The sequence below is a fragment of the Odontomachus brunneus genome, unplaced genomic scaffold, assembly GCF_010583005.1.
Source record: "Odontomachus brunneus isolate Ranch 3 - 2012 unplaced genomic scaffold, Obru_v1 Obru_scaffold_082, whole genome shotgun sequence".
Taxonomy (NCBI): Eukaryota; Metazoa; Arthropoda; class Insecta; order Hymenoptera; family Formicidae; genus Odontomachus; species Odontomachus brunneus.
Genome location: NW_022639532.1, coordinates 1018169 through 1036123, shown reverse-complemented (window position 1 = coordinate 1036123; position 17955 = coordinate 1018169). Strand labels below are relative to the sequence as shown.

At 41.3% G+C, this 17955-nt stretch overlaps 2 protein-coding genes and 1 pseudogene across 6 annotated transcripts in view; 1 reads left to right on the top strand and 2 right to left on the bottom strand.

Annotated features, from left to right (window-relative positions):
* On the top strand, window positions 1-2676 carry LOC116847690. Its single transcript, XM_032822961.1, has 4 exons — window positions 1-523; window positions 1895-2216; window positions 2296-2449; window positions 2553-2676. Exons 1-4 carry the CDS (start codon window positions 468-470, stop codon window positions 2618-2620), a joined length of 600 nt encoding a protein of 199 aa, XP_032678852.1. The 5' UTR covers window positions 1-467; the 3' UTR covers window positions 2621-2676.
* Window positions 2059-4749, bottom strand: LOC116847689 (annotated as a pseudogene).
* A 400-nt stretch (window positions 4750-5149) lies between these two features.
* LOC116847632 overlaps window positions 5150-17955 on the bottom strand; it is a 13557-nt gene continuing 751 nt past the window's right edge. Inside the window, exons 1-6 of one of the 5 annotated variants that reach the window (XM_032822804.1) lie at window positions 14224-15239; window positions 13799-14076; window positions 11031-11243; window positions 10538-10778; window positions 9849-10452; window positions 5150-7728 (exon numbers count right to left, since the gene is read on the bottom strand). In XM_032822804.1, the coding sequence (XP_032678695.1) occupies window positions 5588-7728; window positions 9849-10452; window positions 10538-10778; window positions 11031-11243; window positions 13799-13950 (3351 nt within the window). In that variant the 5' untranslated portion in view covers window positions 13951-14076; window positions 14224-15239 and the 3' untranslated portion in view covers window positions 5150-5587. Of the gene's footprint in view, window positions 7729-9848; window positions 10453-10537; window positions 10779-11030; window positions 11244-11837; window positions 13185-13798; window positions 15240-17955 lie in introns of those variants that run through there. The other 4 variants (XM_032822803.1, XM_032822805.1, XM_032822807.1 and 1 more) reach the window with 4 other exon arrangements.

Here is a 17955-nt window from a genome sequence, read left to right as displayed (position 1 = left end):
TTTAAAATTGGAATATCTTATTCATTTGGAAATATTTAGCCAATATCATTTTATTGGGGAGAAGATGAAGAGAGGGAAAGAAGGAAGAATCCTCTTACAAGGATACAAAAGAAACAGCTAAAAAAGCTATATAAATTATAATTAGTAAAAATGAATTGCTAGCTAATTCGCTTCCCGTGCCTGCCGATGAAAAAGACAGAAGACTTGCAGCCAATTGTGTACGGTAAATAATGCCTGCAATATCTCGTTGTGTTTAACGTGTAAACCGTCGAATAAGAATCTCACAAGGACAACAGTGATCTCCACGACAATGACGCAGAGCTGCATCAGCAGCCAAGGTGTGTGCAATATGGGATATTCCTGCGCGAGATGGAAATCTTTTAGTGAAAAAGAATTTTCAAGTAATTATCATTACTTTTTAATTCGTTTATGCTCACCGTGATAGCGCCTAATATAATCAACGTATAATGCTCGATTCCCAGTATGGAGGTCATCAGCTTCAAGTCCCTCTTGATGTTGACAGGTACTACGACGAATTTAATTATTATTGATTTTATCATAAATGCATACAATAATATTCTCCTTCATCGAAATCATTCAAATCACATCAAATATTTTTCTCGTTACCTATTCTTTTGCTAGTTCTTCCTTTGAGAAAGATTCATTGAAATACAAGCTGAAGATAAAAATGGTGATCAGTAAGATAGTGAAAAGAAATATTACCTTGTTGATCGTTTCGGTGGCGAGAGGAAGTTCTGGGAATTTCAAAATTCACTGTACGCACTACATCGAGGGCTGTGATTATCTGTAAAAATTTTACATTGACAAGCTCTGCTCTGATGCGACGGTTCTTTTGCGATCTTTTTGGGACTAAATCGCGACAATAGACTAAGTTTAACGAATGAACGAACATAATAAGAGTATTACGATAGACTAACGGTCCCAATGAGGCCTAAAACGATTACGTATGACGAATTGCCCATGACATAGTGATCGCATAAGGAGCAGGCTATTTGCCCCGCGCGTCCAAACCTCTGAAAAAAAGATATTAAACTCGTTCAATTTGTCAAGAATTAAATTACTATCATCGGTACTCGAGAAATATTAATTGCAGAAGCGTATTTAATTACAAAATATCCGCTACAGGCTTTGATGTGACGTCGATTGCGAAAAGCCATAATTCGCTTCACATCTAAATCCTTTTCCACGTGACCCGTTACATTAAATATAAAATGAAAGCGCATTAATTAATATAACTTGAATAAGGAACGTGTCGTCACCACCATACTTATACGTGTGTTCTCTGTGAAATGTTCGAGATACGTCAAACGATTAGTCAAAGAAGTCTGGCAAACTTGATTTCACATTATACACACGTTAACTCGTAAACACTTTCGACTCAAATAATTTGTTTGCCCGTGTGACGGTAAAATTGAATGAAATAAAATAATCTGCAAGCTCTCCATTAACTATGAACATAATAATCGCAGATTGTTATTCTTCAACTTCACTCTGCACAGAATTGGATAATCGAATGAAAATAGTGGTTTAGATATGACCCTCGTCCGACATCAATCGAGATATCGCCGAGATCAATAACACGAAGTACCGCGAATAATAAAGTTTCTATCGCGATCGAGTACAAGAGAATAAAGAAATTGCTCAATATTAAATTTTCCTTTCGCCGTCAAGTAAAATGTATTATTTTGAATTTGTTTCTGACTAGACGTGAAATATCATATCTCATACAGAATAAATATTCCAAATACATCCTAGAGAGATACCACAACTGTCAGGCATCTGTGAGTTATCTGTAGGATGTATTTAACATATTAGTGCTGTATGGAATATGACGATATGTAATGACGGAATATTCGTCATATCGTGTTTGCAGTACATACGAAAGTTACTACATGAGGATGGATACTCACAAGGAATACAAAGCGAAAGAAATATCGCCATTTTGGAAAGGATATTCTTATAACGAAATTTACGCGATAAGTAGAGCAACGTTGCTGGCGTTGTTGATATTCTACTGGTGTTATCACAGCCTGCAATATGGACCAATGAAGTTTACTATTTTGGAGGACCGGCAAATTCTTCCCGGTCTCGTGTTCTCGAAAAAGGCCGTTATAGCATTCTCCTGTGGTTATTCCACGTGGAATTCTATAGTGTCCGTTTTTGCAGCCATTATGCTTATCTATTCGATCATTTCGGTGAGCGAAACAATTAAATGAACTGCCTTTTTAGCTCTCCGAGTGCGAACGTGCCGTACACTCATAACGATCCTTTCAGAAACGACCACTATTTAGTTTACCTCTAATGGGTTTGTTCTTGACGGAGGTGGTGTACGACTCCTGCAACGTTCTCGTGATGATATGCCTGATTTTAATGAACCTGCATCCAGATATCGCGCTGCCTTACATCGTGATGCTTCTTCTAATGATTCGTAAGAAGAATCTATTGTTTCATTCAACAGAAACTAAAGTTCATTTATTACTAAGATCACACTCTGTTAAGAGAAGCTTTCCACTTTCTGTTTACGAATTTAGTGGCGGAAGTATGGATGTGGCTGGGTGTTGTACAGCTCTACGAGTGTCGAACGTACGAAATACGTTAAGTGACTTCACTTTTACCTCTCTCGACGAGATAACGAAATATAAATTCCTATACAAATTTTTGATACACTTTGAATATATAATTTGTACTTTCATGTATAAAATTTCTTTCTTCTTTTACGCAGCGTTATTTCTTTATTATATGAAGTAAGATATCGGCTACATCGTATTGTCAAGCGTATAAACGGTGGGACAATCGAAATCGTTGATCGAGCACTTCGATTTCAAATCGAGCATTCGCACCTCGGGACAATCGTTGATTCTGTGAAAAAAAATTGATCGTACGATATGTTCTGTGCGTAATCGTTCAGAATAATGCGCTAAAAATAATGATGTAACATTCGACGCGAAAACGAGTGGAATTAATCACGAACAAACGTGAACAGAAAGAGAAAAATTTGAATTGGTAATGCACCTCAGACAGAATCTGTTCAATGCGTCCTTCATACTGTAGATTCGCGTGGCATTCCTCGATAACTCCTGCAACAAAAATCCCAGGAATGCTTGGCAATGCACTTCCGTCGCTTGTAGATCGAGCGTCAGGTCGATCGCGGCCGATACGTTAGGTGCGCAGTTCTGCTTACCAATTCTGATTTATAAAAAGGAGGAGAAGCCTTTAAAATTCCATATTACCTTAAATTGTTGCATTTAAAATTGAAGCCTTTAAAATTCCATATTACCTTAAATTGTTGCATTCTATGTTTAATTTATTTATTTATGATTTATATTTACTATTGACTAATCTGTATATCTGCGTACACACTCACTTGCACAATGATTCGTTGATGGCTGCCAAACTGCAATATGCGCTCGGACGCATAGCGATCCCAGGAGAATTCCACAGCAAATATGTTTTCGCCGCCAGCAATAGCAGTTCCTCGTTCAAATCTCTCGCAGTCCTCGACAACTTTGACCTGAAAGGACAGAAAATTGAATTAGGTGCTAAACCGTGGAAGCACACATTGCATTAAATAGAAACAATTTCCACTACGCGCGAAATTACCTGCTGAAGAATTCGTCAACGGAGAAATCACCACTGCAAATATTAGAGTTTTTCGTAGTTAGTGCTGTTTTCAGATCAGTTTCCGACGTGTTCAAAGGCGCACTGGAAGTCCGTATCAAGTTAATTAAGTATATCTAAAATGTATCATTCGCAAGAGATTACTTTTATATCAAAATCATTCAAATCGATGTTACAATTTTTGCATACGCTCGTGTGTAAAATATCGAATTTCGATATGTACATTCATTTCGGGATGCTCTCTCGCCGCAGACTCGATGTAGCAGAACTCCCTCCTGGACCACGCCTGTGTGGCTTCCTTCACGAAATAGACATTAAAAGCTCGCTCGTCTATAAGGCCTTCCAATTCGCTGAAACGATCATACCTAAGCTAGCTTCACTTCTACACTCGTTCTAGAGAATTGGCCTTGATTAATCTTTTCTTTCAAATAGTGATTGACGAGTAATACCATTTGTACTTCACCACAGGTGTACAAAATATCGTCGTGATGAATGTGACGAACGTGATCAGAATCAAGCTCATGACGAGACATGCTATTACGAACAAGGCGGTGAGCTCGTCCGGCCATCTACTCAAATGATTCGCGACGCCCTTCGCGATCGGCCTTCTGACGTGCATGTGAGGAAACTCCACAGCTTGGATTTCGTCCAAGAATAAAGGGAGTCTGTCCTCGTCCAAGCCTGAAACTACGTTTCTTTTTTCTCATACTATCTAATATGTTAATTGCGAAATGAATAATTTAATAGGAGAGACATCGTCGTTTCACTCGCGCAATCTTATATCTGTTACGTTGTCGAACACTCACGCTTGACGTTCAGCATTCCCGAAGACAACTCCTTCACACTTTCGACTACTTTAGACCTTGCCGGTGACGCTACAAAGTTTCAGCGCAATTTGCCGCGTCAACGTTTTATCACGGTCGAGTGAATTAAACTGAGCGTTTGAGAATTTGGCGAGGTGTCTGTGTTGTGCAATCGAGAATGTGTCACGCTTCGTCCGTTTGCACGACGGGGACTTGCGCGATTATATTTCTTTAATATCACGAAATTCATTTGTTATAATATAGACGTTTCGGAAGTTAATAGGTCTGTTCTTTTTAGCTGAACTGCTTGAACTGGGTGCAATAAGTTAGAATGAAGCACAAGTTCAAACAGTTCAATTAAAAGGAATCTACCTAATGTCATCGGCTGCACTGAGAGAAAGAAAATATTTAAAAATTAGTAAACATATATTTGATGGATACTAACGGACATATTTACTGAAATATAAATTCTTTTATTTAAATAGAATAAATCATTGTTTTCATGAAAAATTAAAATTTTCTTAAGGTTTCAAGAAAATGTATATTTTTTTTATTTGAAAGATATTTTATATTATTATAGTATGTAAGTAAATGCTGTTAGTACTTATACTTTAAGAATATAAATACTTATCATCCCTTAGATATTTTTTCTTTTAGTGTAGCAACGCTAGGTTGAAAGGATACCTTAAAAAATGATGCTTTGAAGATAATTTCTCGTGTTGTATCTTTATTATATAAATAGTGTCTCGATCGATTATGTTGGATTTCGTATTCGCAAGTCATTTTATTTCTATAACATTCTCAATATAACATATAAATTAACATAATAAATCGTTAAATTAATCATACCATTAACACAAATGTATTATTCGGATATAATACATTGGTGCTGTAACAATAATAATAAATACTCTGCAATATATATTCGACTGAGTAATTTCGATAAAGAGAAAGAAGCGCGTTTTCATCAATATACGTCTTGAAAATCATATGGTATTAATATCATTTGCATGAATCACACACACGTCTAATATAATTTAATTAATATCATTTCTTCAAAAATTAATATCATTTTCTTAAAATAAAAAAAAGGAAACAAGAAAATAAAAGAGGAAACATTCAAAACTCAATATTTCGCCGCTTACCTACAATTTATGATTCGTCTTAGCTAACATCAAGTAACAATTTTGCTCGTTCGAGTCGTCAAAATCGTTAAACAATTTTCTAGATACATTTGAGAAGCTACGTTTCGTCATCGTTTCATTAATGTGCTGCAAGTCGTTATCCGTACAAGTAATTCTTTCTCCCGAGACTGCAACATTGGCACATTTTATTACGTCGCTGTCGTTCTCAACAAAACGTTGGTCGTTTTTGCTTAAACGAGTGTCCAGATCTTCAAGCCGCTCTTCTAGATTGTTATCGTCATCAACGAAGCGTTTGGAAGACAAATCGCTATCCGAAGAAACCCTATGCTTAATATCATGGATACTGTTGTCTATATAATTAAACGGAACTTCGATATACTTCAATGTGCTGTGGTCTTCATCAAAAAAGTGCTTATGAGACAGATTACTATCCGAAGAAGCTCTATTCTCAGCGACATTTTCGATGCTGTTGCCCGTATGAGAAGATATATCGATAATTCGACTTTTGGCGCACTTCACTGAAATGTCATCTTCATTGATGAAGCGCTTTCGAGAGAGATTGCTACGCGAAGAAGTCCTACTCTCATCAACAATCTGAATATTGTCACATACGTGTCTGGATACCGCGACAATTGGCACTTGAACACACTCTTCCGGGATACGGACGTCACCAAACACACTCTTTTGAGATAAGTTGTTCTCCGATGAGCTGCTATCTCCTTTTACTTCATCAACATCCTCAAACCTGTTCCTAGGGAGCAAGTGTGGTTTCGTTCGACCACATTCTGGACTCAAGTTGGACAAATTTCCTTCGTAAAAACCCGATTCCGGCGAGAGATCGGAAAACGGAGACACCAGAGACCGGAAATCAGCGGGATGATATTTACGTTGTATTATTATCTTGGCGAGACGACTAGCGGGTCTTCTCTTCTCGCTCTCGATTCTGATCTTGTCGTATCGCTTCACCCAATGGTCATTTTCCCGTTCAGAAATGTCAGGATTCGATCGTTGATTTAACGTCAACGATTCTCTCAAAGTTTTGTATCCTTCCTCCAGCATCTTAATATATTTCATGTTATTGATCGCGTTTCTTTTTGGTTGCTCGAAGACTTCCTCATCGTCTTGCTTCTTATTTAATAAAGGATCATGCATTTCTAATCTTTTCTCAAGACATATTTCATAATCCCTCGTGTTGATCGCATTTCTCTTGGATTCCTTGAAGAGTACTCTGTCATTCGTCGCAAAAGAATCGTCGATTAAATGTGTACTAAGATCCATTGCGGGCTTTTTGTTTGGGAAGAGATCTGTCTTCGGATTCTCCTGATCTCGATTCAATGAAAAAGTCAGTTGGCCGATTGCGTTTCTTTCGGATTCCTCGAAGAATCTTCCGTTGCTTATTACGGATTCATCTCTGCGATTTCTGTTAAGTTTTCTTAAAGATTTTTGCTCCTCGTTCAAAAAGATATCTGTTTTCTGATCTTGATTTACTGGTACAACGTGACATCTCTGATCCTGTATCCTTAATTCTCTTTCAAGATACATTTTGTGATTCTTGTTGTTCTTTATTTTGCATCTTCTACCGGGTATTTGTAAAATATTCCTCACGTCCTCATGATTTTCTTCCACTTTCATGAGAGGTAATTTCTCTTCCTTGTAAATCTTGGAAGTATTTCTTACGTTTAATCTGTTCCTTTCCAGGGGTCCCTGTATGTTTTCTCTCTCTTCTTCAAGGATAATCTTCCGGCTACTTCTAAGAGTTTTGCTTCTTTCTTCGTACAGTTTTATCGGGCCTCTCCGTGAAACTCCTTCCTCATCTTCGAAGACGATCTCTTGACTGTTTTTCAGGATCTCTTGGTTCACTGCTTCTGGTAAATGTTCAAATTCCATATCGTCCATCACTTGAATGGCGTTGGGGTCAAAGTCAAACACCCTCGGCGATTCAACATTTTCCATTTGAGGTCCATGCGGAATATTGTTCAAACTTGGCTGAACTCTGCCGGCATTTGGCCACCTCTGCTCATCCTCTATGCTGCCGTGACTCTTTGGAGTATCCAGGGGCGCGAGGGACACTTTAAAACGCCGCTGATTGATTGGCTGACACCAGCATTGTCGCTCCATCAGATCCTCATCGATCGGGACACCTGGAAGACAGTCTGCTGCTTAAATTCACTCCTCAGATCCAACTCGGGATCGAAATTTGCAGTCAGTTAATGCTGTTATTGGTTTTTTATTCTCGTCATGCTGAAGACAGAACTTTCTTCACATACAATCGGATATATCGAAAATCGGAAAACCCAAGTTTCTTCTCTCCTCGAAAGCAAAAATACCAGTTTGTTTCATTATGAGTGCAGAAAAGGTGAGGAAATGCGACTAAAACGAACAATTGTACTTCTTAAATTGACCTATTTGTTATTGTTACGAAAATATACAGACCATGTGGCACATTTTCTACGTGCATTCTTATTGCATTTTCTGCACTCAAACTGAAGTAGGCATATAATTAAGAGTCGGAAAATGTTTGCCCAAACACCCAAAAGTTCCAAAATTACAAGAGCAGGACCATTACAAACGTAAGACGATAAGATTACGTTCACCTCTTTAAACAACACATGTAAACTGTGCACTGAAGTTCAAATCGCATTACAAAAATTATCTTGCGTTCTACGCTTTCTTTTTGTCGAATCGATTATTTAACTGATCCAACGTACGATCTCGATGCAATTTCAATTTTCATTGCCCAGTTTTGCATAGTATTTATAGACAATCACAAACAAATTGATATCACAAACAGAAATCTGCGAAAATCCCTTCCCAGTTCGTGTCCTCGAAATATGTCGACGGGTTTGAATAACGTTTCGCTGAAATTGACCGTAGAGCTTCCTTCTAAAATCTTGCGTATGATCGAGATGCAGTTCATGTCTTCAAAGTATCAATCTCGAAATGGATTTTGAATTGTACAGATATCTTTCATCCAAACCGATATAATTGAATAGTCTAACTTATCGCCAGAGTAACTTATCCTTTCAGGTATATTCTTCTTACAGGTACCTTTTTCCTTCTCTCTCATCTATTTTCATTGTTGTTTTTTCTGTACGTGTCTTTTGCCTTATCTTTCTCTCTCTTATTTTAACTTCTTCCCTCCGATGATGGATGATTATTCCACGATCGAGAAAGAAGGACGGATATAAAAAATTGATGGCGAGTTTTGGTCATCGTACAAGTCATAGGAATCCCCGTTTTCTTTTTCTCCCTCTTTCTCTCTCTCTCACACACACATACACGCATGCACACATGCATTTTCTTTCTCTCTTTTTTTAGTCTACAGAAACCGACGTCACACGCCCGGGCAGTCGTCGATAGACGGAATGTCGATGTGCAGTTTGGGCGGTCCTTGGGAAGAGGAATGACCCTGATGAACGAGGTGGAAGCCTGTGTTGTCGGTAGCCCGGGGGAGCGTGTCGAGCACGGTCGGGGCGCTCTTCGGCTCGCTAGGCACTCGCCTTAGACCTCCATCTGTGATACAGCCGGTGTCGGACAGTCAGACAAGGACGATTACGTGCTACATGCCAAGCTACGTGAAGCGCTTAACTTTTAAGTTGCTCTACCATAGATTATTAGCTCTCAACGTGTCTGCGACATAAAAATCGACAAAATGCTCGAAAAATCCCCGCAGTTGAAGCAGGAAGCAAAAAATTCAACCCTATAACCCAAGCAATGAAGATATAAAGTCATATGCATGATGCATATATTAACAGAAAGACGAGATCATACATTTGAAGGGAAAAATAGGAATATATTATGTCTCGAAATGCTGAGATCATGTACGAAGCGGAAAGGAAGAAAAAAGCACAGTTGATCATATGCAATGCAATACAGGAGGGAACGCGAATACTCTGTCAAGAGATTTTAGAGATAACGTCAAACGAACCGCGTTTATATCGACGTGTTGTAACAAGTAAGCATATCGTCTATCAGCGAGATAACATCGATTCGTTTAGGAATGTAGATCGCAATGCAGATAGAATCTGTTTTGACGTCGAAAAAATCTTATATCTCTAGACTCGTAGATAGTCGAGTCACTGTGTCGATGAGGCACGCTCTTGTCGAATAAAATTACTTCTAAAATCAATTAGTATTCGCGCTAACTTATCTTATCTATTTTAATGCTTGATTCACCGAACAGAAGTAATTACACGATTCTGTTCGGTAAGCCGAGAGTAAACCAGAAAACAAAGAGGAGAACGCCCTCACAACCGCTCACCGGTTCCGTGACGAAGATCGTCCTGCACCTTGTAGAATTCGGCGAGTTCCTTGCCGGAGCACAAGGGGGTGTCGACCTGAGTGGTACTGTCGAACAGCGAGTAATCCACCTCGTAGCCTTGTCGTTCCTTCGAGTAGCTCACCATGGGATCGAATCGATGACCCCAGAGAATTTCCTGTGGCAAGTAGCTGGACCTGGCCTGTGTGGTCTGTCCTGTGGACTCGATGGTGCCCTCGAGGATCAGCACTACCTCGAAACGATCGGTAAGCATGTCTTCGGCCGACATGTTGTAGAAGGGTGACTCCTCGTTGATTCGATGGATGATGGTGGTCGGCCAGATGAAAAATAGATCGCCATTCTGGCCGTCGGTGCCCACCACCAGCTCCTGTTGGTTCTGCGACAATATCTCGCCCTCCTTCGTGGTTCTGTTGCGAATCACCTGAGCGCGAACGCTCGCGCCGATGATGTGACTCTTCCGCATATCGCCCACGCGGAACATGAGACAGAGCTCACCGTCTCGTTGACAGATGACGGCGTTCCGCGAAAACAACAGGGTCTGGGTGCGTTGCTTCGGGCGTGTCATCTTGGCGAACACGATACCCACCTGGAATCGTCGTGATTCTCCGTTATTCGATCTATCTTCCATTCAATTCTCCGACTGATTCAATCGAAACCTCGAAGAAACTCACCATGAAGGCCTGGATCATGACGCCGGCGATGCTCTGAATGCACATGACGAAGATGGCTTCGGGGCACTCCTCGGTAGTAGAGCGACTGCCGTATCCGATGGTGTGCTGGGTCTCGATACTGAAGAGGAAACAGCTGGTGAAACTGAAGATATTGTAAACGCAGGGTGTCCAGTTATTCTCCACTTGGAAGGGCGGCAGATGACTTTCCTCGAAGTCACCGTGAGTGAAGGCAATCAGCCACCTGGACACATAGCGAGTTTAAAACTTACAGCTCATATCTACAGACAGGACCGCCTCTCAAAACACTTTCTTCCGGGATATTGTCCCACATAGCACAAACTTAAAAGAAAATAATTTAAAGACGTCTGAAGGACTTATCAAAGATATTTAAATAATGTAGAGAGTTTTCTGGACGTCTGTAAGATATCTTTTAGAAATTCGTGCTGTCCGGGATACTTTCAGATTCTTTCTAAAAACTAATACTGTCACTCACCAGATCACCGCGAAGCCTAACCAGGACAAGAAGAAGCTCAGGATGAAGCACAGCAGCGTCCAACGCCATTGCGTGTCTACCAGCGTCGTGAAGATATCCTGCAGGAAGCGCAGCGATCGCCTGGAGATGCGCGACTGCAGTACATTGCAGTCGCCGTTCTTCAAGACGGCGCGACGACGCAGCTTCCGCGTTGGTCCAGCCCGGTATCGGCTCCTGAAACACCAATGTCGCCATAAATGAGATGAGATTCGTAACGTTCGCGGACAGACAGTTGATATTAATCAGTGAAACATCTTCGTTCAGTGGATATCTTCGCGATATCCAAAGTGGACCCAAAACTCGTTCGCATTTACAGTGATATCTTCTCGCGGGCACGAAGTTTTAAAGGTGGAACACAGAACGGAGAATAGAACGAGTAGAGGCACTTTTGCGGCGCGCTATTTCGCCTCGACAGGAAAAATTATCGCCGGTACGTGCGTTTTTAAATGCAAAATGCAAAACCACCGACGTGACGCATTGTCATCAAGGTCGCGTTGCATTGCGGCTCTTGCCGCGACATGTAGATCACCGCATCATGTTAAACACGACGGATTTGAATAACAAATCCCGAATAAAGAGTACGACGCGAGTCGTTATCTTCGTCGACGAAATTTACATAATGGAACTGCAGGAGCGACCAGGTGTTATTTGTGTGACATAACAATACACATCGATGACCTGAACGGAGGATCGACGAATTTCGAAGTTCACAATACTTCCGCGGTGTTTTGGGCGCGCATAATGCAAAAGATCGATCGAGCCACTCACCATGGATCTCTGCGCATCGTGCGTCATTGTTCCCGAACTTTGGCATGACAAACAGCCGAAGTAAAACACACCACAAAGGCAATGCCCTCGGCCAGCTGATCGGCTCGCTATCGCGGCAAGTATCGTGAGAATTTTATTCGTTATCCTCGAACATGTTTTCCCAGTAGCGCGTCCCCGTAATCATATGCACGCGCCTTGTCACGTTCAATTATACAAATAAATGCGCACATTAACTCCAACGCAACAAGACACAACGATCAGACGGAACTTTCAGCTTGATAAATCACTTGTAAGCTGCGTGTTAGCTTCGATATAGCGAACGAACTCCCATATGGCAACTCGAGTCTCTCACGCTTGTCGATCACAATTAACGTGTCATAAATGCAACTTCCCTGTACAACTTTTCTCCGCAAATCGCGTTTCGATTTTCGCAAACGCGTTGGCTGCAATGTCGATTATGGACGAACTACGAACCGGAGACTCGCATTACGCGAGAAGCTATGTCACTGTCGGCGGCCCGACGTCGCGGAGAAGACTCTCGCGGGGAGGTCTCCCTCGTCTCCCTGTCCTCCTGGCGTACACAAAAAGGAAGTCGCCATTTTGACTTTGAACGATAACCGAGCAGGCGTTATCTACCAATTTACTTATTGCCACACGTTAATCAGTCAGTGAGCCAGCGTCAGCCTCCGTCTCCGGGTCGACGATATCGCGATCAGCTGATCGGATGGAGGTCTCTCGCACGAAAACGTTTCTTGTATCACTGCTGGAATCGCATGGAAAAAGAAATTCGATTGTACTAAACAGTATCCAGTGAAATATAACGAACCAGAAGAATTTCGATTAAAGTTATCGGAATTTTGCTCAAATTAATCGGATTGACCAAGCAAAAGATTTCTGGTTAACCAGAATGTTGTTAACTTAAGCAGAATTTTGATTACTGCAAACGGAATTCTTTGGCTCGTTCATATTTTATCAGATATTTGGTTAATTCAACCAAATTTTTTTCCGCACGCAAGTAGTTCTGTAGGTGTATTTTTATTTTACTACGTTGAAAAATGACACGCAGGAACGAAGCTTATTTGCTCTACGACACTTTATCAAGTAAAGTAATAATTCATAAAGAAATTTTTCTAGAGTTATACAACGATTCTTGCGTGGGCACACATAAAATTCTATTGACTGTCCAAATATTTAGCTTTCGCGAGCGATTTAGCACGGCCTCGAGCGATCCGTCATTAAGATACCGCCTTGGATCTCTAAGACGTTTATCAAGCATCGCGAGACATTGATAAGAGCTGGAGAATAGATGAATTCGCACTTGTGCAATCTCGTTTGTACAGAATCTAAATTCTACGTGTTAAACGGCATTTATCTTTTCACACACATACACACACGCGCGCATACACACACAAGAAATGAAAATATTACAACTTCAATATACATATATATATATATATATATATATGTATATCGTATATTATATAATAAATTGTTTAGCACGAGAAAAATTGAGGAAATCATTGATATTGTACATATCAGCAAAAGTATCGCACTACGCGCGAGAGCTGCATTGTTGTCGTTCACGTCGTTGCAAACGTCATCGCCGTCACGAGGATATGCAAGAATGGTTAAGCGTGCAGTTTTTCACGCTTCTCAATTTTTGACGGCGTAGATAATTAAAGAGTTGGGAGCGCAAGCGTATAGCTCAGCTCCGGTAAATTGTAAAGCAAGCGCGCGGAAAACAATAACTATCTTATCGTATAATAATACTTGTTTCCGTATTCCTCGAATTATCCCCACTTTTATTCCTCTCGAAATTCACATCGCGAGATACGATTCAATTGTATTCACAGCGAATCGATCGCAGCTCACCAAGAAAGAAGAAGAGATGTGAAGGAAGAAAGAGGAAAAGACGAAAGAAAATATCGGGGAATCCTGCTCCAGGATCGTGCTCCATTTACCTGTACCTGAAAGACGAGTACGGATTCTTTGTCACTTGCAGGATCATCGGCGTCGTCGGCGTGGTCGGCGGCAACAGCTTCTGATCTTCTCCGCAATCGGGCGACGACGATTTGTCGCTCATTTTCGGCACGTTACCGTTCATTCCATTCATCTCGATCCGCTCTCTTGATGCACAGCACTGACCTCTCGGTCCCGAATGTCCTGAATGTCCCGAATGTTGAACGTGGCTCACTTAAAAGATGGATCGACCACGTGCGATATCCCAATCGTTGACATTCTAAACGAATCAATTTGCCAATTGCAAAGATCCTGTTCTAATTTTTCTTTTTTGATACCCGATATTCAGACCGATATCAAGACCTTCCTTGACGCGAAGACGCGCGGTCTGCTGACGTTTCACTATTGCGCTATCGCGAGCTCTCACCTGATCCGAAGATCCCTTTAATCTAACGACTCGAAGGATTCTTCAATCTAATGACGTAGACGAGACTGATAAACAGGTGATCAGTATTTGTACTGTCTCGATGTACTTATCGATTCTCTTGGTTTTTTGCAAAGATCTGGAGCATTTCTCACACTCGACAATTGGTCACAAATATTCTCGTCTCAAGTGTAAGACCATCTTCTCTCTTAGAAACTGTCTTCTGTGATCGTTTTAGTTCGCGACGCTCTCGAAATTATTGGCGAATAAATTTCCGACACTCGTGCATTTTTCCACTTTGTTCTCATTATTCTCTGTATAAATTTCTGCCCTTTTATTCCCTCTACAACCAACTGTGAAGTTCGTTTTCCATTAGTTAACTTCTCTGATCCACACACTTGGACTCAACGAGGAACACACCTTCAGTATTTGCGCATATCCTTCTCGTTGAGTCGTTTCCTTCCCACGGGAGCTTCCAACCTCCCGGAATGTCGCAAGTCTCACTCCGAATCGCTCAATTCCAAAATTCGCGGACAGCGTTTCTCGTGCCGCCTTCTAATTCGCGACGCATTAGAATAACAATAAATGAATAGGCCAGATTCGATCGACAGATGACGCGCGTTAGATCGACGGAGGCGGACGGTAGTGGCAGATCTACTGGTATGCACTCTGCTGATCCAGGACGTCTTATAGCGCGCACACAGTGACTACCGGCTGCTGTTTATCGACCGCTAACGAACCGCCGTTTGTTCTTCCTATTCGCGAAGAAAAGGTGATCATTGACAGTCGCGGCCGGTTGCGTCACTCACGATCGCGCTCGCGACAAACAGCGAGAAATTCGCTCGTGATTTCCTTTCTATATTTTTCCTACTGGCGAGTATCGATTGTTGCTTTGTCGCTAAGAGAGTCGATAACACCAACTCGTGGAAAGAGCCGTTTAACTGCGCGAGATCTCAGAATCGCGGGCGAACGCAACCGCGATTTTGTAATTCGCGTGTTTCGTTGACTGACTAACTGACTGACTGACTGGTGTACTTCTTATCAATGTCTTGGCATCTTGTTATCGGCATCCGACCGGCTGCTAAAATTGTTGATGTACGCGAAACACGTGACGTGACAAAAGATTATCTCCTGTCTTCTCGACCGGAGAGAGAAAGAGATATATATAACCGTCAGTAGGTACTATAAATTTCCTTAAGTTCCAATACTGTGTCGAAGTTAGTATCTAAGGAAAGTTGATTTATACACTGAGAGAAAAGAAATGTTCGATCTAATTAAAATAATCGTTACTTTTGGTACCCAACCATATTTGCTGGTCGCTCTAACACAAAAATGACATGCACACCAAATTATTATTATTAACATTACACAATAGAATTTAGTAAAAAATATCTTTCCTGACCATAATGTATAATGATTACGTCTTTATATGATTATGGTTACAAATACCAAATATGTTTTCCTCAATGCACTCCAAATGGAATTTCAAGAAATGTTACATTCACATTTGCAACAATAAGAATAATGATAACAGATATGCAACAGATAATAGATATTGCAACAATAAAAGTAATGATAACAGATAACAGATATAAATAATGATAATATAGGTAGGCGATTGTGAAGCGACATGTAATTTAGCTGACAAGCTGAAGTGTACTTGTAAATTATTTAAATTATAGATTTTCAGGCTTACTTAGTTTGCAAGATACAACTTCGATAATAAACCTAATAGTTTACACTCGAACTCCGAGTTTACTAATTAAGCTGACGTTTAAAACGGCAAAAAGGTAAATCGTCTGTTGCACCAACCAGCTGCTCCGCTTTGTACAAATGGATCTCCTCGTCGAAACGCTCGCTCTTCCGCGAGAATGCCGGCCTCTCACGGTCTCCGTACTCTCGGCTGCGATCATGTGATCGATTATTTGTATATCTTGATTCGCGCGAATCAAGTCAACGGCGCAAAGCTGCTCGTGCAGTTTGATTCGGCTGTATGGTTTCGTTTGCGGCTGGTACAGGCTCAATTGACCGTTATCACGCGGCGATAACGAGCCTTTCAATTAAATTAACGAGCGGCCTGGTCTGGCAGAGGCTGCGTGCGACAGACAATTTCTAGACTCGCGATCGCGAAATCGATTCTCGAGGTCTCCACAAAGTCCTTCTGATTTCCCAGTGAAACCTTGACTCTTCATTCGAGTCCGTGCAAATTTAATATAAAGAAAAGTCAATCTTTTCTGCAAATTAATTTTTATGAAAATGAAGAGCGAATCCCACATGAAAAAGAAATCTCAGTTCGTGAAACTTGATAGGGATCAGATGAAAATTCGTCCGCGAATGATACTTCTGTTCCCGCAACCAAGAACATTTATCTGAACATTTAGCTGTATGAAAACTTAGTTGCAATTGAAGACAATTGATTGAGTGGAAACCTCCTACTGGGATCTTTCTGCTCCCACTAGAACTACCAGACAACAGGAAGTTCAGTCAGTTACACTGACGGAATCGTTTTTTCCGTGCAGTAATCTATCTTGGACGAGAATCAAGACCGACTTCCGTCGGCTCCCGTCACGATCGCGCGAACAGGCTCCTCTAAATTTAGCTCCTCTAATTCTATTCGATCAGCGAAATTAGCAATTGGCTAATATTTTCCACATCGATTTCTTTATCTACCTGCTTAAGGGTCCACGGAGAACATCTGTCGTGGCGCGAAGGCGCCGATAATCGCGCCGGCAAACGCGACGATTTTAGCGAGTGTATCTTAGGACGGCGCCTTCGCGCACAAGTACACAGATCTCACGCCATACTCGTGATTCGTATTGCCTCTGTAACGTCTGCAGTGTGTGAAATTAAGAGTATCGTAGTGCTAATGCTTCCCACCTTTTCGTAGAGCAACAAACGGGCATCTAATAAAATATGACGAATGAAGAAATCGCGTTAAATTGCGCGCAATAAATAGGAGCAATGACAGATCCCGTCATCATACCGCAATAGCGGACTGATAGGTTTTGTGTAACGTTTTAGTATCACTTGGGGAACTCGGATACGAGATTCCTCCGATCGATCTGGACGGAACTTTTCCCACAAGAAATAACGGAAGTTTCTACTTTGAAATATCGTAGTCATTTATTTCTTTCTTCGTCGTAATTGAACTCTTACAAGGTAATTGTCACAACTACATCGTCAAAGATCTTCGTTGCTGTTGCGATTTCGGTAAAGAGAAGTTTGCACGTGACGTCACGGCGAACGGAATGCCCCGAAAAATGCGCAGCTAGGAGCTACAGGGTTCACAGTAAACGTCGTATGTACCGAGCGCGCGACGTGCAGGTAGAGAAAATGTCGCGATAATAATGTCGCGCGTCACTTGGCTCTGATAAACGACCGAACCCGGTTAGGAATGGGAATAGCGGCTGAAGGGTAAACATACTCGCGCACACGGTAACCTCGTTCGCGCACGCGACACGCGAAACATAACGTTAATAAAACGTATGGCTGAGCGTTAATTGCGTCTAACAGCGATGTTGTTTGCTTGCCCGATGAGAGACTTATCCTCCAAGACTTCTACTCACACGACAAGGACGATATCCCTTCGATAATACGAACGAGCCATTGAAATGTCACTTTCAATGATCGAGCTCAAGGGAACGCGTTATCAGCTGTATGTCTCGTCGTTGTCGTCGTCGTCTCTCTCTCTCTCTCTCTCTCTCTCTCTCTCTCTCTCTCTCTCTCTCTCTCTCT